The sequence below is a fragment of the Talpa occidentalis genome, unplaced genomic scaffold (assembly GCF_014898055.3).
Source record: "Talpa occidentalis isolate TD23 unplaced genomic scaffold, MPIMG_talOcc4v2.1, whole genome shotgun sequence".
Taxonomy (NCBI): Eukaryota; Metazoa; Chordata; class Mammalia; order Eulipotyphla; family Talpidae; genus Talpa; species Talpa occidentalis.
The window spans coordinates 99,748,119-99,774,361 of NW_026555331.1; the positions used below are offsets into that span (position 1 = coordinate 99,748,119).

The 26,243-nt window shown below is 39.2% G+C and overlaps 1 protein-coding gene across 1 annotated transcript in view; it reads left to right on the forward strand.

The window, feature by feature from the left end:
- DNAH11 (dynein axonemal heavy chain 11) overlaps window positions 1-26,243 on the forward strand; it is a 304,261-nt gene that overhangs the window by 134,657 nt on the left and 143,361 nt on the right. The window contains 5 exon segments of the mRNA XM_037508957.2: window positions 928-1,076; window positions 10,883-11,033; window positions 14,661-14,792; window positions 19,651-19,824; window positions 23,137-23,341. Of these exon segments, the coding sequence (XP_037364854.1) occupies window positions 928-1,076; window positions 10,883-11,033; window positions 14,661-14,792; window positions 19,651-19,824; window positions 23,137-23,341 (811 nt within the window).

Sequence of the window (26,243 nt, forward strand, 5' to 3'; positions counted from 1 at the left end):
TGAAATTAAGCAGTTCCTGTGGTGTTGCCAAGCATTTTATTGTAGTTAATCCAGCATTTCCAGCAAAAACAAAAGGCGATGGTACGAGTCAGTGAGATACCTACCACTCAAGGAACATAAGCTCTGTTGTTAGGGTCTGGAGAAAGAAATCAGTAATCATCGTTGCTACACAGTAGCATTAGTAACCACCTTAAATTAACAGTAATTACTGCTTTTTTTTAAAAAAAAAGATTTTTATTTATGCATACAAGAACTGGGGTGTAGGCCAAAGGTGCAGGGGGTTGAGAGGATTCACCAGGGAGAGTGGGGAACAGAACAGGCAGATTGACTGAAATATGCTGCTCAGGAGAGCAGGGGGCGAGACAGGAGAGGTCTGCTGAGCCATGCAGGTCATCTCCCTGGGGGAGGGATTGAACTCAGGAGGCTACAATAGCTGGCAATAGCTTGATAGTGCTGATATTTTAACCCCTGCACCACCAGAGAGACCCCATTACTACTTTTTGAACTAAAACATTTATCATAAAATATAGGTCTGAAATCTTTATACTTGCATGAGTTTCTATAGGCCAGTTGATACTTGTGGTGTTTCAGAGTCTAAAGAAAGTTTTTTTTTTGTGTGGTATGCAGACCTTTGTATGTAATCAACTCTCAGAACAAATATCTTATTTCTGGCTTAGTAATAATTCCCACAGTTATTTAAAGGTTGCCACAGAGAAATTCCTGTTGGCCAGTTTGTTCTTCAGGGGTTCATGAACTCCCCTCATGGCTGAATTGAGGGCTTTATTTCATATGCACCTTCAGCCTGGACATTGAGCACAGAGCCCAGGGCACTTCTGGGGAAAATACTTTGTGGCGTATGGTGAGTTAGCAGCACACCTTTGCTTCTGAATGACCAGGCCTCCGTTTATGCTGTGCTGCTCCATCCAGGTGCTGACCTTGGCCAGCAATGAGCGTGTAGCCCTCACTCCCTCCATGAGACTGCTCTTTGAGATTCATCACTTAAGTACAGCGACCCCAGCTACTGTTTCCAGAGCTGGTATTCTGTATGTGAACCCACAAGACCTGGGCTGGAATCCGTGAGTCTTTCTTTTATTTATTATAGTAAAATAGACACAATATAAAATTTACCATTTTTGCTCTTTCTATTGTACAGTTCAGTGGCATTAGAACATTCATATTGTGCGGCTGTTATGATCATCACATCCAAAAATTTTATCATCTTCTCAAACCTCATACCCATTAAACAGTAACTCCCAATCTTCCCTGCCCATAGTCCCTCACAACCACCTGTCTTCTTTCCACCTCAGTGGAATCGGAATTCTTTTGGTACCTCAGAATTGGGATCATACAGTGATTGTCCTTTTGTGATGAGCTTACTTCACATGGAACAATGTCTTCAAGTTTCAGTGTTGTAGCATGTGCCAGAATTTTCTTTTTTAAGACTCAGTTATATTCCATCGTATACATATACCACATTTTGCATTTCTGTTCATTGTTGATGTAGACTTTGTCTGCTTCCATCTTTTAATGGAGCTGTTTAAATAATGCTTCTGTGAACATGAACATGTAAATATTTTTTGGAGCCCCAACTTTGAATCCTTTCAGATATATTCCTGAAAATTGAATCGCTGGATCCTATGGTAATTCTATTTTTAATATTTTTAAAAAGTGCTGTGCTGTTTTTACTGCACCATTTTATGTTCCCACCAACAGTACACAGGTGTTCCAGTTTCTCCATATCCTCGCCAACATTTGTTTTTCTCCATGTTTTTTATAATAACCATCCTAATTGGTGTGAAATGCATCTCAGTGTGGTTTTGATTTGTACTTCCCTAATGATTAATCATGGTGGGTGAGAATTTTTATTAATTTGTCAGTTGTTTACAATTCTGTATAACTTTGGGGTGACATTTTTATTTCACCATATGTACACATGCTTCACTCACCCTCCACCAAACTTCTCATGCCAATACCTCCCACCCCTAGCTCCTCCTGGCTCCTCCCCTCCCCTCTGGTAACCAGTATAGTTTTCACAAAATGTGTAAATTGCTGTGAATTGTTTTTCACAATTCACACAACAAAATGTGTGAATTGTTTTTGCTGTGCTTTGCCAGTATATATACATTTTTTGTTATTTTTATGTTCCACAGATAAGTGAAAGCATCCGACATCTGTCTTTCACTTTCTGACTTATTTCACTTACCATAATCACTTCAAAGCAATTTTGTTCCAAAGATGCTATTTCTTTTGAAATAGCTGAGTAGTATTCCATTGAGTATATATTCCACAATTTCTTTTTCCAGGTGTCCATTGATGGGCACTTAACGTTAGTTCTATTACTTGGCAATTATGGAAAAGGCTGCTCTGAACATAGATGTGCATAAATCTCATTTATTGTCTTTTTTTGTGGAAATGTCTGTTTCAGTTTTTTTCATATTTTTAACTCAAGTTGTTTGGGCTTTTTGGTTGTGAATATTCCCTTTTTAAAATTTAGGTTTTAAAAATATCAATATATGATTATTAGAAGAAAGTATTGATAATTTAAACTAATTAGATTAATTTATAGTTAGCACCTGTATGGGTTTGTCATTTTTTTCTATTTTGATGGTCTATCTTTTTATTCTCACTTTATACAACTATTTTGTAGGATAAAATTACATCTATTGCAAAGGTATGCCACCGAGTCTTGTCATTTTTATTTAGACACTCCCCTATTCATACTTTGTATAAGTTTAGCATTTTTTGAATAAGTGAGAAATAATTGCATGTGGATATATGTATATGCTTTAGTGAGTTTCTATGTATGTATGTACATATATATTTATATTTATATATAAACATTATATATATATACACACACATACATACAAACATACCTACACACACACACACACACACACATAAAACAGGCACACATGACAGCAGTAATGCTTTGATTTAGGGCAGTTTATTGTACCCACTTCGATGCATACACTTTCAACCATTCGTCCTGGCAGTCACTTTTTACCTTCTCCTGCATTCCCACTGTGAGCTGCAGGAATGTCTCAGCACTGCAGTGAACATGTGTTTGTGTCCAGTGTGCTGCGTCTGTCAGATACCTGCAAGTTCCCCCTCCACCCTGCTGTGCCCGTGGTGGCTGTCCTGTATGCACGACAGCAGTGGGCTCCTTGCCCTCTGGCTTCTGGGTGATTTGGCCAATGAGGAGCCCTGGCAGGAAATGAGAGGGAGAGCAGAGAGTGAGGTCGGGCTATTTATTTTCCTGGCTGCCTCCCTGCAGGGTCACATCAGGATGGCTCTGTCCCTCAGCTTCAGGTCACAGCTCCTCTTAAATCTCTCTGCAAGATTGTTTCCTTCCCTTTTCTGTAGTCTTGGTTCTCTTGTCCCTGCAGGAATAGGTACAATAACCATGTCTTCATTCTGGCCCCTTGGCACTGAGCTCTCCCTTGCAGTTTCCCTGCTCCCAATAGCCTTTTATTGACCCTTTCTTATTATCCTAATTCCAGGATGACATCTGTTCCCTGCTAGACAGCCTGACTAATTTGCTTCTCCAGGCTGCTTTTTATTGTGTCCTATTTGCTCACTAAAGGTCTCAACCCTTAGCTGTGGCAGAAGAGAGCCATACACAGGCTTTCATGCATAACAAATCTTTATTGAATTTTGCTGAGTGTAAAAGTGATTTTAAAGTCTAAAATGGAGCGTTCTTCTTGGGCTCATCACTCCTATACACTTCTGTACAGAGAGCAGAGGCGTCACCAAGCCCACTTCCTTCACGGAACCACTTACTCACCCTCACTACTGGGTATGGTCTGTTTAAATAATAAACCTCACAGTTCCCAAGGCCTACGTGATTCAACCTCAGTAACTTGGTGTGGAGATTTGTGTGAACAAAAGCTGTCTAGAGCTATTTTTAGCATTTTTACTATTTAAAGAAGGACTTTTGTCCCATAAGTCAAGGGTGCAGGTTGGCTAGAGACACACCCAGTTTGTATTCCTAAGAAAGGTAAACAACTCTACATTTGCCATTCAGTTTTGTTTTTATAATGGTCTGTGTTATGTTCACGACTGATGCACAGTTTCTAATTTTCATGTATGTGACCAGAGTCCCTCCAGGTCATGTTTCAAAATAATAGGAATCTTTTCTAAAAAATATTTTAATGATTTCATCTCCTGCTAGGAACTTGTTATAAGCTACAAGCATGTAGCTGAAACCTATTTCAGGTTGAGGATTAATTTTTTTCATTTCATATTTATTGGGTGCTTTTTTACTTGAATGTCATACTGATAATAATGTGAAATTTTTACGTTCAGTGACGCATTTAATTCTTAATTACCTTCTAAACTTGATATAGCGATTAACTCAATTTTTCAAATCAGTATCTTGGTATTTCAAATTTCTCCAACTTTTAAATTTCAAAGTATTCAAAATTATAGAAGAGTTGGAGACACTATCCTACCAGATACTCTTTTCCTACACTCACTGTTTGTTACCATTTTACTCAGTTAGTTTTCACTCTGGCTGTAATACACTTTTATTTCTCAAGCATGGAAATGTTTTGTCCTTTTTTTGGTTTTTGCTGAATTATCAAAAATATGTTGGAGACGTTATGACACTTCATCCCTGTGTATTTCAGCATTTATCCCCTAAGAGCTAGGTTCTTCTGCATGAACACAATACAACAAACACACGTTAGCTTATCCTGACACAAAATTACCTAATTATACTTTCAATATTTTCAGTTACCCCAGTAATTTCCTCTGCAGCTTTTTAAAAAATCTAGTATCAAAACGGATCTTGCAATGCATGTACTTTTCTCTATTTTCTACTGTGATTTAGAACATTCCTCCACTTTTTTTCTTTCATGACATTTACAGTTTTGAGGAGAACAAAGCCAGATGTCTCAAAGAATCACCCACCAGTGGTTCCAAAGTGCTGGTTTCTTATTTGAATCATTCTATCTTCATATATTAGGTGACAGATTTCTGTAAATAACTTCTCCTCCTCTTCCTCCCAGCTTCCCTCCCTCCCTCCCTTCCTTTTTATTCCTCCCCCTTGCCCTTCTTTTTTGTAGAATATCATTTTCTGTTTATGCTTTTTCATTTTGTTCAGTGAGTAGTATTCTTTACAAACTTACTGTTTTTGATGCTCAAATTGTCGCAGATTTTCTCCAGTGGGAGCCAACCCCTCTGTGTTCTCTTTCACATGTCCTCCTAAACCTGGGCTCGCTTTGCTTTCTGGCTCATATTTGCTTTGCTAAATGCCTTGCTTCTGGCTTGTCTGAGGCATCCCTTACTGATTCAGGTAATGGCCTGATTCAGCCATTTCTTCAAGGTGCCTGAAGAGACTAGATTTTATAAAAGGAGTGGTATTAAGAATTCAAGAAGGTATTCCAGTTGTGCTCATTACTACTGCTGTGTCATTGCTCTTAGGCCCTTTCAGTGAGCAGAGTTAGGAAGTATATTTCCTTAATTTATATTACAGGAACTGGGAAGATGACATGGATAGTGGAGATTAAGAGATACTATGACCATAGTATCTCTGTGGTGTTCCATTTAAGGACAAAGATATAGTGTCATTATCACTTAAGCTTCTTAGAATATTTTTGTTAAAATTCACTGAGCTATTTTTAATGATAATTTTATGTCTACGCTTTGCAGGCACTGTGGCTATCAGGTCAGACAATATCCTTAACATCACATCAGCATGTTTCTAGCTGCAGAAATCATATTCCATTTTAATTCTGAGGTTTCAGTTTACTGGAAGAATCCTGGGCAGTTCATACATGTCTGTTGAAATCTTGGGAATTAGAATAAGCATGGTGATTAGAGACAATTTCTGAAAATTAGAATCAGTAAGAATGTTTTCCATAAGCCAAATGAACATGCATAGAAGTTGGGAAAACATACAGGAGTGGATTACTTTAGTATTTATTTAAATGAAAATTATTCAAAGTGAGTGTAACACTTTAAAAGGGTTCTACCCAATGATACATTATCAATACTTAGCATATAATATGTGACAGGAAAGGGGGGGAGCAGCTCTGGAATTTAGTCTGATTCTATAAGAGATTACTGCAAAATAGCAAAATAGCAAAAGATCACTGCAAGATCACTTTTTAGAAGCCACAAGTTTACATCATGGATTTTCCTGTTACTTGAGTTTAAAATGCTTGTGTTTGCTAATGATAAAGGACTGATCACAAAAATCTGCAAAGAGCTGATGAGACTCAACAACAACAAAGAAAATAATCCAGTCCAAAATGGGCAGAAGAGCTAAAAAGAAACTTCTCTGAAGAGGAAATGCAAATGGCCAAAAGGCATATGAAAAAATGTTCAACATCACTTGTCATCAGGGAAATGCAAATCAAAACTACCATGAGATACCATCTTACACCAGTGAGAATGGCACATATTAAAAAAACTAGCAACAACAAATGTTGGCGAGGGTGTGGAGAAAAAGGAACTCTTCTGCACTGTTGGTGGGAGTGCAAACTGGTCCAACCACTATGGAGTGCTGTGTGGAGATTTCTGGACCTACTAAACATAGAGCTTCCATATGATCCAGCCGTTCCACTCCTAGGTATTTACCCAAAGGACACAGAAACATCAATTCCAAAGAACACCTGCACCCCTATGTTTATAGCAGCACTGTTTACAATAGCTAAGCTTTGGAAACAGCCCCAATGCCCAAAAATAGATGACTGGATCAAGAAGATGTGGTACATATATACCATGGAATATTACTCAGCATTCAAAAAAGATAAACACATGCAATTTGCAGCAACATGGATGGCGCTGGAAGGGATCATGCTCAGCGAAATAAGCCAAAAAGAAAAATACCGGATGGTCTCACTCATAGCAAGAATCTAGAAAACTTAAATAAGGGACCAGGAAAATGAATAACTATAAGAAAGTGAAAATCAAAATCAACAAAAAACTATGAACCAGAGACACTTTTTGGGGGGTGGGGGGTGGGAGGGGAGGGATTGGGATCAGAATGGGGGATTGCAATTGTATGGGGAATATAAAAATAAAATTTATTATTTAAAAAAAAATAAAATAAAATGCTTGTGTTTGTTTCTCTAATTCTCTCACCTTCATTGGGTGAGCTTATTGGCTTCTGCCCCTGCAACCCCATTCATTCACCTTTGAGTGCTGTCTGTATTTGTAAACATACAGGTTCAGAAACTGTAGACATACACTACTGACCAGCATGTCCTAACATCTCCATTTTTCCAGGCCACAGAGAATGGTAGAGAAGCTAATGCTTGTTGTGAGGGGCAAGTCATTGATAGCTCTGATGAAATCCTGCCATCCTTTATGACAGGATTCCAACCCCAGAGTGCTGAGCAATAGGTGCAAGTTTTCAGAGGTCTGAAAACTAGCTGCCTAGTTTCCAAATTACAGGGTTTTGACTTCGTGTGATGCACTCACAGCTCTTCTGGAGGAGAGAAGAGAAACATAGCTCATTATATGAAAAACATTTGCAAATGCTGAAGAGCCAAAGAGTCTTTGTGAGTGACCCAGATATTGGCAATTAATTAGTTGATGCACTAAAGCATTGAGATGTAGCTATTTCCCGAGGCAGGGATGCCAATGTAGTTGATCTCTTGTGTGGGCAAGAAAAAAATAGGCCATTTTATTTAGTGTGTCATTTTCAGTTGCATGACCTGTGACAGGAGTATGTTTCACTTGGTCATGATGAAATCTATACCATCCTTTAAAAATAAGGATTTTTTTAAATGAAGGTAGAGAATGACCAACAAATGCAGATTTATAGCTTTAGATTTTGCCAAATCTTGATTTCCGAATTTGCTATTTTTCAATGTCTGTTATTATTCTGAATTACAATGCAAACTCTCCTTATTTTTCAAAAAAAAATGTTTACTCTTTATCCCATGTGGAGTGTTTCACCCTACAGAGAGGTCAATCAGGGGCTAATTTTTTTTTTTTGACAAAATTAGTTCTTACTGTGTCCACTAGTTTGCTTGAATTCACCTCCTTGCTGGAGCAGCACCTACTATGTGGATGATTTGTACAAGAGCATCCTGTGCATGTGAGCCCGGCAGTTTTCCATGCTGAGACTTTGGCTGCTGCCAGTCTAGTTCAATGAAGTAGGTATCCCCTTTCATTAGTTGCCAAGTCCATATTCCTTTCTGGGGCTACATGGAGGCTGCTCCTCCTGGTTGTCTCTGCTCCCACAGAGTCCTGAAGAAACTTTGTCAGGAGTTTGGGAAGGGATTTGTTATACCACCTGGCTGTCAGCTCCTGAGTGCTAATGTGTGCTGCTGCCTTTAAGAGCTGCACAGAGGCAGGGCCAGAACTGAACCCAGTTCTCCCAGTTCCACTAACTCTGTGCTATTGAATCACATTTACTGAAAATTTGTTGCATGTCAAATTTTTAAGCACATTATACCCGAGAACTCATTTAACCCAGAACTACTGTAGGAGGTCCATATTATTATTATCACTGTTGGCAAATGAAAAACTTCAGGAGCAGAAAGATTAGGTTAACTTGAAACAGTTACAAAACGATGGGACTTGTATGCAGATCCAAGCAATCTGACTTTAGAGCATCATCAATCTCAACAGCACACACACACACAGACAGAGAGAGAAAGAGAGAGAGACACACACACACTCACACACACGCAAGCACACAAGCTCTGCACACTTGGATTCCACTTCTGGCAGCTGATATGCAATAAAATCGGTAGCTGAGGGCTAAGTGAAACCCCATACCATCATCTCCAACAAATAACACTTCCGCTTCCCATTGCTGCGTGGTGCTCCCTGTAACCAGCACTCAGAGATGCTCTCTCAGGGTAGACTCCTGCAGTTGGACTTCCAGTGAAAACCATTGCTTTTGCAGTGATAGTGAAGACAAAGATAAACAGCTGGGACTACATCAAATTAAAGAGCTTCTGCACAGCAAAAGAGACAATAACAAAAACAAAGAGAAACCCCACCAACTGGGAGAACATTTTTGCACCCAACACTAATGATAAAGGACTGATCACAAAAATCTGCAAAGAGCTGATGAGACTCAGCAACAACAAAGAAAATAATCCAGTCAAAAAATGGGCAGAAGAGCTAAAAAGAAACTTCTCTGAAGAGGAAATGCAAATGGCCAACAGACATATGAAAAAATGTTCAACATCACTTGTAATCAGGGAAATGCAAATCAAAACTACCATGAGATACCATCTCACACCAGTGAGAATGGCACATATTAAAAAAACTAGCAACAACAAATGTTGGCGAGGATGTGGAGAAAAAGGAACTCTTGTGCACTGTTGGTGGGAGTGCAAACTGGTCCAACCACTATGGAGAGCTGTGTGGAGATTTCTGGACCTACTAAACATAGAGCTTCCATATGATCCAGCAATTCCACTCCTAGGTATTTACCCAAAGGACACAGAAACATCAATTCCAAAGAGCACCTGCACTCCTATGTTTATAGCAGCACTGTTTACAATAGCTAAGCTTTGGAAACAACCCAAATGCCCAAAAATGGATGACTGGATCAAGAAGATGTGGTACATATATACCATGGAATATTACTCAGCATTCAAAAAAGATAAACACATGCAATTTGCAGCAACATGGATGGCACTGGAAGGGATCATGCTCAGCGAAATAAGCCAAAAAGAAAAAGAAAAATACCGGATGGTCTCACTCATAGCAGGAATCTAGAAAACTTAAATAAGGGACCAGGAAAATGAATATAAGAAAGTGAAAATCAAAATCAACAAAAAACTATGAACCAGAGACACTTTTGGGGGGTGGGGGCGGGAGGGGAAGGATTGGGGTCAGAATGGGGCGTTTGCAATTGTATGGGGGAATATAAAAATAAAATTTAATATTTAAAAAAAAAAAAAAAAAAAAAACCATTGCTTTTGGACTTGAAAACATATCAATGGTTGACATTTTATAAACCTAGCAATGTGTAAAGGTAGTTGAAAATTTAATGAAACCCTGTTGTGATGCCATATGAAAAGGGAGAATTTTGTTAATTATCTTGCCTTCATTTCTTCTGATATTCAAAATGTGATATCTGATTGGTGTAAAGCAAGGTCTGGCTATAATTTGTCTGTGGTTACACTGCTTCTCTGCTGGCAGCTATATGTATTTGTCATCACTGCTTCCTATTTGGTAGACTTTCTTGAGCAATTATTTATCATTTAACATGGTATGCTTTCTCCCCAGTGGGTGTTACTAAACCAAGTTTCTTTTTATTAATAAGTAATATTTTACTAATGTGTTAGATATATTAATGTATCAAAATGATTAACATAAACTTCAGATTAATACACATGTACCCAAGTGTGAGATGCCGTTCTAGCCACTTATCAGAAAAACATTATGAGCTATCAGGTTAGAATCGTATTTGATTCAGTAGAAAAGGAGGAAATTTGAAAAAGAAATAGCCCCTGTGGAATTTTCATCTTATTATTAGTAACTAATTTTTCACTTCTAAATAATTGATGCCAAGATTAATCAAGAATAATCATAAATAAATAAATAAATAGTTTTCATAAATAAAGTCTACCCTATGAAAATAGTTTCAGTCCCTTAGGAAATGACAAACTGTACTTCCCTATAAATGCTCAGTAATGGCCTACTTATACTCTATTATGTTTGGCTTCTAAGTGCTATTAGGAGTTTCTTTTACATTCTTTTCATTAAGGTAAAAATGGCCATTAAAACAAGTTTTTAAAGGGTCACTTAAAAATATTTGCCATTTGAGAAATAGAATGAACTCGCTAAACATGTCCCTGAAGTGCTGCACCAAGCTGTGTTGAAGGGGGGAGCTTTTGAATTCATAAAATTCTGCTTTTCAAGCCTAGTGTTCAATAAAAGCTTTTCTGTGTTTTTTTTACAGGTATGTGGCCAGTTGGATAGACAGAAGGCGGCATCAATCAGAGAAGGCCAATTTAACTATTCTTTTTGATAAATACGTTCCGGCATGCTTGGATAAGCTGAGAACAAGCTTTAAGACTGTTACTTCAATCCCAGAGAACAGCCTGGTGCAGGTTTGTCTTCATTTAGACCCTTTGATATTCTGGGCCTGATGTGGTATGGCTTGGTCAAGACAGTAGAAGTATTTGCTTGCTCAGGACGATAGAAAGATTTCTGGAGTTGTTAGATTGCTTCCACCCTCCTCTGTAGCCCCCATGTTCCCTAATGCTGTTTGCAAACCTCCATCACAAACCTGTCCCATTCAATTATCATTTGGAATTGTGGCCTGATTCTTTCACAGGATTGTGAACTAGAAGGCCTCAAACTATGTTTTGTGTTCCCCAGAGATTGACACAGTTCCCTGCACACAGTGGGGCTAAGTATGTGTTCACTGAATCATTGTACTTCTCTTAAGTGTGTTCAAATAGAGGAAAGACAAAGTTGTAACTCCCTTATTTCTCTATCTCCTATGCAGCTGGCCCAGAAAAGGTCCTCGCTTAGTTTCATGAATAAAATAAAGCCACACAGTTAAAGGTGTTAGCCAGTGGATAAAATAAAGCTTCTGAACTCTATCCTATGGTTGCCACCACCAATAGACAGCCCTCTCTCTTTATTTTCTCCCTCTCCCCAAAAATACTTTTAAAGTCAGGTCATTCTACATGGAGAATCCATAATATCCCAGGGACACCTTTTTTTTTCTGATCTTCATAATGAAGCAGCTGGGAAGTGTGAGGGGTATATATGATATGTTGTCATGGAAACAAATGAAAATAATACACAGCACACAGAAATGAAGGTTGTGATCTTAATCTCAGCATGAGAAAAAAACTATCCCCACCTTTTATAAGTATAAAACTCCACAAAAGGTTTACAATTAGAACCTTGTATTTTTTCCTATAGGAGCAAAATCGGTTTCTAATTACTTTGTTACCATTAAGTTACTATGTTACCAAATTTGTTTGAAGCTAAATTAGACATAGTCACAAGCATAATAAGAAGAGAAAGTTCAGGTTTTTGGATAATTCACACACCAATTAAGTAAACGATAGTCTTCAACAGTAATTATCTGAGGTATAATTTATTTCTGAAAGCAGGTCTGAATTTATTCATAATGAATTAATTATGTGGTTAGCCTAATTAGACTTCCTCTGGTGTAATACTTGCAAAAAAGCATGATCGTATTCTTTCTCGAGTTGACTTGTGTGTTTGTGTGATTCTCTGTGGTGTGAACTTTTTCATTCAAGTCATGTGAAAATAGGTCAGTGGGAATTAATATGACTTTTGCTCTCATTTCTCCCATTTATAGGATTCAGAATAGCATTTTGTCCTTAGTTTCTCTGAAGTTGTTTTTATAATCTCTTTTCTGTGTTTACTTATAAGGACCAAATTTGAGACACAAATGGATAAAAAAGAGAATAGTTTGAAATGGCTGCTTTAGCTTCCTCTTTTCAACTGTCAGTGTTGCTTCCTATTTTAAGTAGGTCTGCCCACAGTGGGCATCCCCAACCCCACAGTGAGGAAATGTATCACAAGTGCTCCAGACCTAGCACATTAGGCACAGGGGAGACACTGAGTACATTTTGTTGCATGACTGGACGTGTGAAAACTCGCAGCCATGTGTCCTTTAACGAGGACACATTTTTTCCTAAGAAATGCATCATCAAGTTATTTCATCATGCAGAGGCCAGAGTATAATCACACAACCCTAGCTGGGAGAGTTACTGCACACCTCGGCTAGTATGGGTCATCGTGTGCTGTCTCTCCCTGTGTTGCCTGTCATTGTCCAAATGCCTTTATGTGGTCTGTCACCTGTGCCGCAGACCAAGTGCTCCTGAGTTTTTCAGCCATTACTCATGTGAGTGCCTGTGGGGGCTGCACAGAACTTGAGGCTCCTGTGAACTTAAGATAGATGGAAAAATGTCTGCTCCAAGCTTTGAAGGAAATGAATCTGGGAGGCAGGAAAGGGAGTTGACATGGGTATATCAGGACTGGGCAGTGGAGGACAGTCTGAGGGTAGACTCAGGAACCTTTTATAAGCTCACATACTGACAGACGGCCCTGGCTGGGATGCCTGAAACCATGGGGTTTTCGGGAACAGATGGCATGGGAGGCCTGTAGTGTGACACCCACAGAAAAGTCCTGTAGTGCCAGGCCATGCCCCAGTGCACTGGCCCTGGAGTATTTGAAAATGAAACCTCTCTTTAACCATACTCAAAAGTGAAGACCACTTTGACAGTCTCAAAACCCTCCTCTACCTTCCCCCAGTACTTGAAGAAAAGTATGTACTCTGTTTTCTAGTACATGAAGCGTCTTTGCCTTAAGTTTGGTAAGGTATATTAACTTTTTCAGAAAAATGCCCCAAAGTATGCTTAATTTCCTACAGTTTCTTCAAAATGTTTTTCAATCATTATGTTTGGAAAAGTGGAAACATGTGAGTTATCAGTGTTCAGATCACTGGATAATGCTGCATTGAGACCTTGTAGTCTTTTTTGTTACAGTTTTTGCAGTTCCTTAGACCAACATGGCTTCTTAGAAATCACAAAGCCTCAGAGTTTTACATGATTTTTATTGATAACAAATCAGTGAATTCTGTTAGAAAATTGTATTAAATTGGCAAGCATAGCACAATTTAAAATAATAGAAATCGAGAGAAGATTAAAAAATAACAACTGCTCAACTCTTTTAATTGAAAGTATTTCCCAATTATTTCCAGGACCCATTTTCCAAGTCTCCATGAATTTCCCCTACCTTTCCTGGCAAAGAGGAAAAGATGTGCACACAATCCTTAGTCCCTTTGTTGAGTATATATGATAGTGGTAAAAATATATTTCTGTCACTAATAATTAGGAGAAGGGTATCATGAGTTTTGAGGTTCTGTGGCAATGCTATTGATGGTGGTTTTTGTGCTTTAGAGAGCTCATCTATTCTTATTTCACACTAGAAAGCCCTTAGCAGCAACCCCAACTCCTTATTACTGAGCTGAACCGATGGCCCTGAAGATGGGGTGTATTTTGAGCCAACAAAGCATATTCCCATTTCACCTGGAGTGTGTGAAAAACAAGGTCCTGAATTTCTTCTAAGGTTAATTTAGGATGGTATCCCAAAAAATGCCAGACTAAGGCTTCCAGCCTGACTTTCTATATTTATGACACCAGACAGGAGAAATAGGAGCTCAAACACTAAAGGAAAGAGGGTTATATTAATATCCAATGAGCAGCAAAGAATTAAATAAATGTCTTTCCATTCAGTGGAATCCTGTGCATTCATTCCTCATGATATTATGAGTCACACTGATGTGGGGACAGATGTCTTGAGTTTGTTTTTAAATGGCTATAGAATACTATGTATAATAAAACCCCCCCTTTAAAAAAAGAGCCTTGATAGATAACCATTTTTCTTTTTGATTTTATATATTTCTAATTATTACAGTGATTATTAATTGGAAAATTTAAGATTTGATTTGAGTTTTTATAAATACTTTATTTCCTATAAGATCAGTTTGATTCAAAGTGGCAAAAAGTGTTTGCCAGCAAACATGAGGCAGTAATTTTTGTGTCTGCCAATGTAGTATATCACAGAGTTAGGGAAAATTACATACTCTTTTAAGGATAAAGTACATTTGTTAAAAAAAAAATCTATTGAACATAGTCTACTGTTTAAAAAAATGTTGCCCTAAATGAATGGCTGTTTCTTTTCCTTAGACTATTTGTGCTCTTTTGGAATGCTTGTTGACTCCTGAAAATGTACCTTCTGACAGCCCGAAAGAAGTTTATGAAGTGTATTTTGTCTTTGCTTGTATCTGGGCATTTGGTGGCACTCTGCTACAAGATCAGGTATGTTTAGCAATAGTTTATGGAGTTGGTTTTTTTCTTAAGATTTATTTATGCGTATAAGAGCTGGGGTGCAGGCCAGAGATGCATGGGGTGAGAGGATTCACTAGAGACAGAGTGGGAAACAGAACAGGCAGATGTACTGAAATACACTGCTGAGAGGAGCAGCTGGTAAGACAGGAGAGGTCTGCTGTGCCATGTGGGTAGCTCCCTGGCTGGGGATCGAACTCATGCTGCAGTGGCTGCAGATAGCTTCATAGTGTACCACCAAGGAGGGTCCCCTATAGAGTCAGCTTTCTTTGAGTGGGAAATATCATGTGATTCCATTGGTTTTGTGTATTATCACAAGCCTATCCTATCTGCTATATATTTTCCTAAGCCTGTACATTTTCTCAAAAAGTTCCTCCAACTGATAGAGCTAAATTTGACTGATGATGCCAGATCATATCCTTCCACTCTTTACCTTCTGAGAGAGGCTCTGTGTGTCCTGCTCCCTTAGCAATGCAGGTGGTGAGCTATTCCCAAGTGTACTCACACTTGCCGTGCCTGAGACGCCGCTCTCCATGTGCTTACCCCCAAAATTTTCTACTCTTTATTCTCCTCAGTGACACATTCCTCCCAGCAGCTCTGGTTTAAAACCTTTGGAGACATCACTCTTACTTGTAAGTCCCATGGTTTTCAGGTTCTTTCAGCGTAATCTTCTCCCTCTTCTCGGTCCCTGCTGCCTTCATTCTAGAGAGTCTCATCTTTAGATTGTCCTGGGCGATCATGTCGTCTTTGCTCAGGCTGCTGTAACAAAATACCATGCTGGGTGGCTTAAATAGCAGAAATTTATTTTCTCTCATTTCTGGAAGCCCAAAGTCCAAGATCAAGCTGCCAGCAGGGTCAAGTTTGGCCCTTGTCCTGTCTTGCAGATGGCTGCCCTTTTGCAGTGACCTCAGAGAGCAGGAAGAGAGAGACATGAACAACTATGGTGTCCCTTCTAGGGCCCTCATCCTGCCATGAAAGCCTAACACCCAAGATCTCAGCTAAATAATTACCTCCCCAGGGCTTTATCGTCATAGGCCATCACAATGGGGATTAGGCATCATCATATGAATGGGGTGGATCCAATTCAGTCCATAGCATTGCTTTCCCACCTCTAGCCTCTTAACCTCTAATCAGTCTCACCCATGATCCCCAGAGTAATTCATTAACCAACCAGGACCCATTCCTTTCCACTGGTCTTTACTTTGGCTTAAAGTGAAGCTATCATGTCTGCACATTCGTGTCTTAGCCCATTTGTGGATTCTGTGAATTCTTTTGAGCAAACTCTTGAGAAAAGAACTTGAACAAGTACATGCGCCCGCACGCGTGCACACACACACGCACACACACATACTCTGCTTAGACTTGCCAAAGTACAAAGTGGGAGTTTTTTAACTTTAGAAATTCGTGCAAATTTCTAAGTCTTATATCTACCATATACCTCTCTATATAGATTTTCCATTGTTTATAGTAATTTTTCATTGTTATCTTTATAGTAATTACTTAATCTCATTGTGCAGATTAAGTGAAGCTCAGAGAGAGATCTAACTTGACCAAAGTTGCACTGACAGGAAATGACACAAGGATTCTTATCCACATTCATTGTCTCCACACCTATGGTGTCTCCCAACTTCTTGTGACCATAGTATTTGCACAGATGCCACTGAATCTTTGCATTAAAATTAGATGGCACACATTTCTTGAGCTTCCCTAAGTGTTTGAAGATATAAACAGGGATTTACACAGGAAGGCATCACAGCCAAGAGTGACCCACATTTCCCTCGGTTTACTGGCTGCAGGTCCTAAAATACATGTTTGTGCTAACCTGTGGGCAGTTCCACTTCTTGTTTCTAGGTTACCACAAATCATACCTATAAATAAATTTGGTGTTCACATGGCATCCTAGATTTTATTTCAACCCTTCTCAGAAGCCAGTTTTTCTCCTGTAATTTCCAAGTGCTTCTAAAGAACTGCCTATGTAAGAATCAAGCATCGTTGTTGGGTGGCTTCATGTGGTTTTCCTTGAAGGCACAGTTTACAATGTGTGCATTTCTCATTCACAGAGGCCACATGCAGAATCTCCCACCCCCATGTTTTTTTTGTTTTTCTTCTTCCCCTTGTTTGTTATTCACAGAGTTTTTCTTTTTCAGGACTATAAACCCAGGTAAAATTGTATGAGGAAAATGGACAGCTGGGATCCTTCTATTCCCAGTCATAGCCCTCACATTCCTATCAGCTGATCCTCTTTCTGTCTTCACAATTTGCAAACATGGAAACCTCGTACCCAGTTGTCTAAGCCAAAAGTTGGGTGTCACACTGGGACCTTTCTCTCCCAGGTGCTCTCTAACTAAGTAACTTTCGATGTCATTGTCATCAAGTTTTTGAAAATTCTCTAGGAAACATTCATGAGAGAACTATGAAGAGAATGAATATGGAGTGTGCACATGAGTAAAGCAGGCAACACAAGAAATATTGTTAGAATAGCCTTTTGTCTACCCAACAAGTTTGAGTATCTGCAGTCTATCAGGGAATGTTTTTAGGGCTTTCCCCAGGTGATCTCATGAATCTTCAACCAAAAAATAAAACATGCCTGGACATGTACAGCTATTCTTCTCCTTTTATAAATAAGGAACTTAAGGTTTGATAAGGCCTGCTTGAGACCAGACAGCTAACAACCAGACAGCTAACAGATACCTGAGCCAGGTTCAAACTGCTGCACTCTGACTCAGAACCTGAGTTCTCAATCCAGATGATTGCTGACAACTTCCAACACAGGCCTCCTGTCTGCTTTCACTAAACCAAGGAGGTTATCTGTCATTATCACTCTTCACCAAGCATCTGAAGTCACCTCTTCACTGGTCTTTCTGCTTCTTCACTGGTTCCATAATCTGTTTTTCACTCAGTAACCCAGTGTGGCTTTTTTCAAATTGTCATTTGAAATATATGATAAACTTCAGAGTTTAAGTTACTTTATTGCATTACTGTTGCCTGTAAGATAAAAAGTTTTAGTGCTATTTCTGAGGCTCTGGCTCTGACTCCCTTTCCCTGCTTCTTCCCCTGTCACTCCCTCCCCACTGCTCCCCCACCTCCTGGCCCCCATCAAGAAAACTGCACCAGCAGGGTCCTTGCCCATACTGGCCTCTTCCTGCTTTCCAGAATTATCCCTGCCCCCTTCCAATAAGCACCTGTTTTCAAAGATGGCTTTCCTGTATGTCCAGTTACAATAGATTTATTCCCATCATTCTCACAACACGCTTTGCTTTCGAGGCACCTGTTTATCTCTGCATTACTGGCTTAACCAGCGCTTCCACTGTGCTTCCCCTGTGTCCACCGCTGTCTTCCCCATAAACTCAGTGAGGGCAGAAACTCTGGGTTCTCTTTCCCACTGTAGAATAAATAGGTTTTAATTGAGTGAAATAATGAATCAAAGATTTGTCACCAAAATATTTGCTGATGTAGTGCTTAAGTAAAACAGATTTTGATGTCAGGTAGAAGTCATTGATATTCTGCCTACAGAGAATGGTTCCAGATAAATATTTCTGAACTAACTTTAAGACTAGCTTTATAAGCATCCTTTGCCACCAGTCTGAAAATAACTTAAATGGTGCTAATGTCCAGAGTGCATGAGTGGTAGTGTGTAGGGTAAGCAGTCAGCTGGGGCTAAAGGTGGTGGAACAGGCACTCCCTGCTGGGGCTGATCCCTACTCTGGGCCTGGATTATTGCTTGCCTCCAGCCATCCAAAATGTCTCTCCTCATGTGTGTCCTCAACTAGTACACAAAGTGGGTCACAGGCCAAGGACATAGAACCTGAAAGTAAAAGTAGGTTTAAGTTTTCCTTTGGCAAAGAATGGGAATTAACATCCCAGATAAGTATGAGTTTGCAGGATGCAGTGGACACACACAATTTTTGGAGTTTACCAAACTCATTAGGCCAGGTCATCCTGTGAATATAGGGAGGGCCTGTTACTTTCTGTACACAGTTGTTATTTCCCCTCATCTATTTTCCATATTCTGGTCTCGCAGCAAGGGACTTGTACCTTTCACTTTATAAAAGAAGCACTTTCTGCTGTGCAGAGCCTGTTCTTGCCCCCATCATCCTCTCCAGAGGAGATGGGCTTCCCGCCTACACTACTCCTTACGCCCTGGTAGAAAACGAAGGCCCAGCATGTCTTCATACCTTTATCCCTAGTGGCAGGGTGTCCCGGATTTAGAATTTCAAGGTCAACAATATTTCAATAGCAATTTGAAGGAAGTAGGGTTATCAGCTGTTTGCTTTTCAGAGGGCATTTATAAAAACAAATGATTATCATCATCATGGTTTTATAAAGGAAAAGGTATTATAACACCAGAGCATCCAAAAGTGCAATAAGCTCAAAATAAACAATAGTATTTAAATCAAACTTTGCCTTTTTTTAAAAGGCACTCCATTGTTCTGATTTTTCTCCTTTTACTGTGAATTTATACAAACAATGGTAGAACTCAGTGCCAGTATTTGTATCTAGCATGCTAATTTGCATGATAGCTCATTGTTAAATTGAATAACCCAGGGGTAATTTAAAATTCATCTAGCCTTACCTTATTTTTTATGTTACTAATTATTCCAGAAAATTTGTACCTGATGGGTATATTACAGTTGCAGCTTTCTACTTCTCTGATAGCAGTGTTTGTTAACTTATTTCTACTTACTTTTCCTGGGTTTGTTACTAAATCCCATTTGTAATTATGACTGTGTATGCTGACAACTGTATGTGATGAGCAGGATTAGAAGGGGCTTTTTATGTTTCCAAAATTGCTTTTTAAGTCTTCAATAAGGATTGCTCTTGTTCTTCTTAGCTTTCTGGTTATCAAGCTGAATTCAGCCGGTGGTGGCATAAGGAGATGAAAGCAGTGAAGTTTCCATCCCAGGGAACAATCTTTGATTATTATCTGGACCACAAAACTAAGAAATTCTTGCCTTGGACTGATAAAATTCCAAAATTTACTATGGATCCAGATGTACCTCTGCAGGTAGGTGGTTGAGAACAGTAATTTTCAAGACAGAGTGTGCTGGTTTGAGGCCCCTCCCTCCTTTTTTGTTTTGCAAATTACTTCTTCTTGATGGATAAATAATTGTGTTGATTCACTAAGCATGGAAAACATTTCCTGGAAGAGAAGAATCACAGTTATAGGAATGATTAGTAAGGTGGCTATTATATGTCTGCAAACCTCTTTTTTTTAAACTTATTGCTGTGCTAATAGTTTTTTTAATATTTTCTGAGAAACTTTGTGAGTTTCATGGCAATTGGAAGCATATTCCTGTTCTTTGATTTTTATTTCTGACCTTATTGTAATTTCTTAGCACTTTCATATACACTTTTGCCTTTACCCCACAAAGCATAATATGAATTTGTTTAGTCTCTTCATGTTTCAGATTGACATGGTACTGACAAAATCTAAATGAGTCTTTCTCTCTCTCTTTTTTAGTTTCTCTTCTTGAGTTGTCCTTCTATATTTCTCTATGTCAAATTATTCTTTAATCATCTTATTCTGCCTTATTCCATCCTCCTTTTATTATATTTCTTTCTCAAAATCATTTAATTCATTTTAGAACTGCTTATTTCAAGTAGTGCTCTGTGAGTAGGACATAAGTGGTTTCTAACTCATTAATTGGGAGACAGCTAGTGTCAATGAGAGAAAACCCTATGTAGAGTCATGTCCTGCAGCTGGCTTCCCAAACTAGGTGACTTAAAGAACAGAACTGTATCAACTCACACATCTGGAGGCCAGAAGTTCAAAATCAAGGTGTCAACAGGCTTGACAAAGAGTGAATCTGTTTCATGCCTCTCACCTAATGTCTGCTGGATTGGGGGAACTCTTGGTGTTCATTTGTGGCACTATAACTCCAGTCTTCACATGGTGTTTTCCCCTAAAATCTCCTTTGCTATAAAGAGAGCAGTCATTTTGTAACAGGGGAAAACTCTGCTTGCATCACTGCACTGCCATAACAAGGCATCATAGACTGGGTGTTTCAACATTAGAAATGTCTTTTCCCATAGTTGTGAAGGCTGAAAGTTCAGGACCAAAATGGCAACAGGGGTGGTTTCCCCTGAGACCTTGCTCCTTGGCTTGCAGATCTGCCTTTCACAGTCCCTCACCTGGTCTTTCCTCTATGCACATGCATCTGTGGACACACTGTGTCCAAATATCCTCCTTTTATCCCATATTTATCAGAGTGGGTTAGGACCTACTCTGTCAGTGTCATTTTAACTTTATCACCCCTTTAGAGACCCAATCTCCAAATACAGTCACATTTCTGAGGCACTAGGGTTAGGGCTTCCACATGAATTTGAGAAGAATAAAATTCAATCCATAACACCTAGCAGAAAGGAAGCTTTCAGAAAGGAAGCCCTGAGAGTGTCCCTGAATCAAAACAAAGTTTAAGAATAAATGTTTCTAATGGAATGATCATCCTGAATCACCTATAAAATACTCAGTAGTATTCAGTATAAGCCATCCAAGTAGGGAAGAATTTTATCCATTACAGAATTTTCCTTATGAGCAACATGAGACTCATATGAAGTTTACCCCTTTTTTAACTTGGCCATAAAGGAATACACAGAAATGTTGGCTCTGAGTCATTGTGCAGGATCTATTCCTATGTGTTCACATCTACTACCCCTTGTCCTGTCTTATATTTTAGTCTTTGTTCTCCAAGTCTGATTTCTGTTTATCTTTATCCTTCATTTAATTATATTGCTGTAAGCTACCTCAAATTCTTTGTGCAAAAATGTTGTAGGTAAGGGCCTCCCTGGTGGCTCAAGGGGTTAAGACACAACCAGTGAAGCTGTCCACAGCCACTGCAGCACCAGTTTAATCCCCAGCCAGGGAGATGACCCACATGGCACAGCAGACCTCTCCTGTCTCACCCGCTGCTCCCCTCAGCAGTGTATTTCAGTAGATCTGCCTGTTCTGTTCCCCACTCTGTCTCTGGTGAATCCTCTCACCCCCCCACACCTCTGGCCTGTACCCCAGTTCTTGTATGCATAAGTAAATAAATATTTTTTTAAAAATGTAGTAGGTGGGCCTCCCTGGTGGCGCAGTGGTTGAGCACTGGGTTGCGAAGCTGCCTGCAGCCTCTGCAGCACCGGTTCGATCCCCGGCTGCTCCCTGGCCACCGGAGGAGGGTCCCACATGGTGTGCAGACCTCTCCTGCCGCCCGCTGCTCCCCTCAGCAGTGTACTTCGGTCCTTCTGCCTGCTCTACTCCCTGCTCTGGCTCTGGTGAATTCTTTCACCCTCCCGCGCTTCTGACTGTACCCAGTGCTTGAATAAATAAATAAACAAACAAACAAACAAACAAACAAATAAATCTTTTAAAAAATGTAGTAGGTAAATAAATAACCAATAAGTACAAAATTTTCATAACAAAACAGTACGCAATATCTTTCAAATGTCCTTTCGACTTGGGAATGTTCCACAAAAATTAAAGTCACTGTTTTGCCCTGAACTGATCTCTTGCTATGCTGAGCTCCAATGTGGATTATGCCCTTGTCATTTACCAGACAAAGGTTTTGATACCAATTTTCCTTTGTGCAACCTGACTTTGCAAATATTTGGTCAGCCCTAAAGAGTGATGGACAGTTTCTTAAACGTCTACCTAACCCATGGTTGGACAGGGTCTACCCTTGTAGGGAAACTTGAATGCTGGTACTTAGATGGGAAAAAATAAACCTGTTGCTTATGCTGTAACACTTTGAGGGAACTACCCAGTTGCTCTCCTTAAGCTGTGAAATCTGAACTCTGTCAGTTCAACATCCATCTCCCCAATGGATGTTGATTGAACTAAGGCTTCTTTGGGTCTCAATTCTAAAGGTACTGTGTGATATCCTCATCTAGGATATTACCTCCCTGGTGGCGCAGTGGGTTAGTGTGCAGTGCTGTGAAGCTGTCCGCAGCCTCTGCTAGCTGGTTCGATTCCTGGCCAGCCAGAGAGATTCCTACAAGGCGCAGCAGACCTCTCCTGCTGCTCCCCTCAGCAGTGCTGTCAGTCTGTCTGCCTGTTCTGCTCCCCAATCTGTCTCTGGTGAATCCTTTCACCCTCCCGCGCATCTGGCCCATACCCCAGCTATTGTATAAATAAACAATAAATCTGAAAAAAAACAAACAGAAATTACTCTTATATGATTAAACGAAGGTACTTACGTTCATCAAGGCTGTGTATATTATGTAGATAAAATTAAAAAAAAAAATAAAGTTACTGTGTCGGATCAGACATAAAATTTTGGAATGCCTGTCTCTCTGACTTCTATCTCATTCTCCCCTCCATTCCACCCTCCTCCAGAGAGTTCTGGTTCCCACATCAGAGACAACTCGTCTTAGGTACTTCACAGAGTTGTTGCTGAAGAGAGGACAGCCACTAATGCTGGTAGGAAATGCTGGGGTAGGAAAAACAGTCTTTGTCGGTGATGCGCTAGCAAGTCTCCCTGAGGGTTACATCGTGTCCCGCGTGCCTTTCAACTACTACACAACATCTGCAGTTCTGCAAAGTAAGTGTTTCTCCAGTTTGTATTCAGAAATGAGATCAGAAACTCTTAAGTTTTTTTAAATTTTTTTATTAATTTTTTTTATTTTTATATCATTGTTCATTTTTAAACAATACTTGCTTCCCCCTACCCGCTCAGGTGTAGTCCCCATAGAGTTTCCTTCCCCAATACACCCGTGCACAGTCACCTCAGTCCCCTGTGCTCCTCCCTCCCTCCCTCTGATTCCTCTCCCCTTCCCCTGTAGTATGTCTCTGATTTATAATTGTCTGAAACTGTTAAGATTTTTATGCTTTCTAGGCTTTAGACATTTTGATTAGGTCTCAAACGAGTTGTTACTTATCACTGTTTTTGGTAGTATACTTTGCTAAATATTGTGATTTCTACTTTTAATCATTTATCACCTCATTTAGGATATTACTGTTCAGAATAGCAAGAATTTACATCAGCCATGTTTATTGCTTCCCTCTATACCATTTGGTTACCTTTAATCAGGTCAGTGGAACCCTTATACCACAGGAAAAGGGCTCAGGGTGCTTTCTTAGGTAAGGTAAACATTTATTAAGACTACATTGATGAAATGATAGGCCATGAGCTATTAATTCTTAGAAGAATGGGGAGACTAATTTTCTTTTTTTTTTTAAAATAAATTTTATTTTTATATTCCCCATACAATTGTAACACCCTTATTTAGACCCCAATTCCTCCCCTCCCCGCCCCTCACCCTCCATAGAGTGTCTCTGGTTCATAGTTTTTTGTTGATTTTGATTTTCACTTTCTTATAGTTATTCATTTTCCTGGTCCCTTATTTAAGTTTTCTAGATTCCTGCTATGAGTGAGACCATCTGGTATTTTTCTTTTTCTTTCTGGCTTATTTCACTGAGCAAGATCCCTTCCAGCTCCATCCATGTTGCTGCAAATTGCATGTGTTTATCTTTTTTGAATGCTGAGTAATATTCCATGGTGTATATGTACCACATCTTCTTGATCCAGTCATCTATTTTTGGGCATTTGGGTTGTTTCCAAAGCTTAGCTATTGTAAACAGTGCTGCTATAAACATAGGGGTGCAGGTGTTCTTTGGAATTGATGTTTCTGTGTCCTTTGGGTAAATACCTAGGAGTGGAACGGCTGGATCATATGGAAGCTCTATGTTTAGTAGGTCCAGAAATCTCCACACAGCTCTCCATAGTGGTTGGACCAATTTGCACTCCCACCAAGAGTGCAGGAGAGTTCCTTTTTCTCCACATCCTCGCCAACATTTGTTGTTGCTAGTTTTTTTAATATGTGCCATTCTCACTGGTGTAAGATGGTATCTCATGGTGGTTTTGATTTACATTTCCCTGATTACAAGTGATGTTGAACATTTTTTCATATGCCTTTTGGCCATTTGCATTTCCTCTTCAGAGAAGTTTCTTTTTAGCTCTTCTGCCCATTTTTTGACAGGATTATTTTCTTTGTTGTTGAGTCTCATCAGCTCTTTGTAGATTTTTGTGATCAGTCCTTTATCATTAGTGTTGTGTGCAAAAATGTTCTCCCAGTCGGTGGGATTTCTCTTTGTTTTTGTTATTGTCTCTTTTGCTGTGCAGAAGCTCTTTAATTTGAGGTAGTCCCAGCTGTTTATCTTTGCCTTCACTATCACTGCTTTGGGTGATGTGTCTGTAAAGATGTCTTTGATGTGCATATCACGTAGTGTTTCGCCTATATTTCCTTCTATGTATTTTATGGTTTCAGGTCTTATGTCTAGTTCTTTAATCCATTTTGAGTTGATTTTTGTGTATGGTATGAGGTAGTAGTCAAGCTTCATTCTTTTGCATGTAACAACCCAATTTTCACAGCACCATTTATTGAACAAACTTTCTTTGCTCCAATGCATATTCTTTGCTCCTTTGTCAAAGATTAGTTGACTATAAATCTGTGGGTTTATTTCTGGATTTTCTATTCAATTCCATTGGTCTGTGTGTCTGTTCTTGTTCCAATACCATGCAGTTTTGATGATTATGGCTTTGTAGTATAGTTTGAAGTCTGGGAGTATGATGCCTCCATTCCCTTCTTTTTTTTTTTCAGGAGAGCTTTGGTTATTCGGGGTTTTTGGTGATTCCATATGAGTCTCATCAATAATTGTTCTATTTCTTTAAAGAATGACATTGAAATTTTGATTGGAATAGCATTGAATCTGTATATTGCTTTTGGTTGGATGGCCATTTTAATAATGTTTATTCTTCCAATTCATGAGCAGGAGATGTCTTTCCATTTCTTTGTGTCTTCTTCTATTTCTTTTAACAGTGTTTTATAGTTTTCTTTGTATAGGTCCTTTACCTCTTTTGTTAGATTTATTCCCAAGTATTTGATTTTTTTTTGTTTCGATGATAAAAGAGATGGTTTTTTTGATTTCTTCTTCTTCAGATTTATTGTTTATGTATAGGAAGGCTACTGACTTTTGCATGTTGATTTTGTATCCTGCCACTTTACTGAACTGATTGATGAGTTGAATTAGTTTTTCTGTGGAGTTTTTGGGGTTCTCTCTGTATATTTCATATCATCTGCAATAGTGATAGTTTGACTTCTTCTTTTCCTATTTGGATTCCTTGTATGTCTTTCTCTTGTCTTATTGCTCTGGCCAGGACTTCCAGTATGATATTGAAAAGCAGTGGTGAGAGTGGACATCCTTGTCTTATTCCAGATCTTAATGGAAATGCTTTCAACTTTCCACCATTGAGAATGATACTGGCTGTTGGCTTGTCATATATGGCCTTTATGATGTTGAGGTATGTTCCTTTTATCCCAAGAATTTCAAGGGCTTTTATCATGAATGGGTGTTGCACTTTATCAAAAGCTTTCTCAGCCTCTATTGATATTGTCATATGGTTTTTGTATATCTTTTTGTTGATGTGTTGGATAACGTTGATT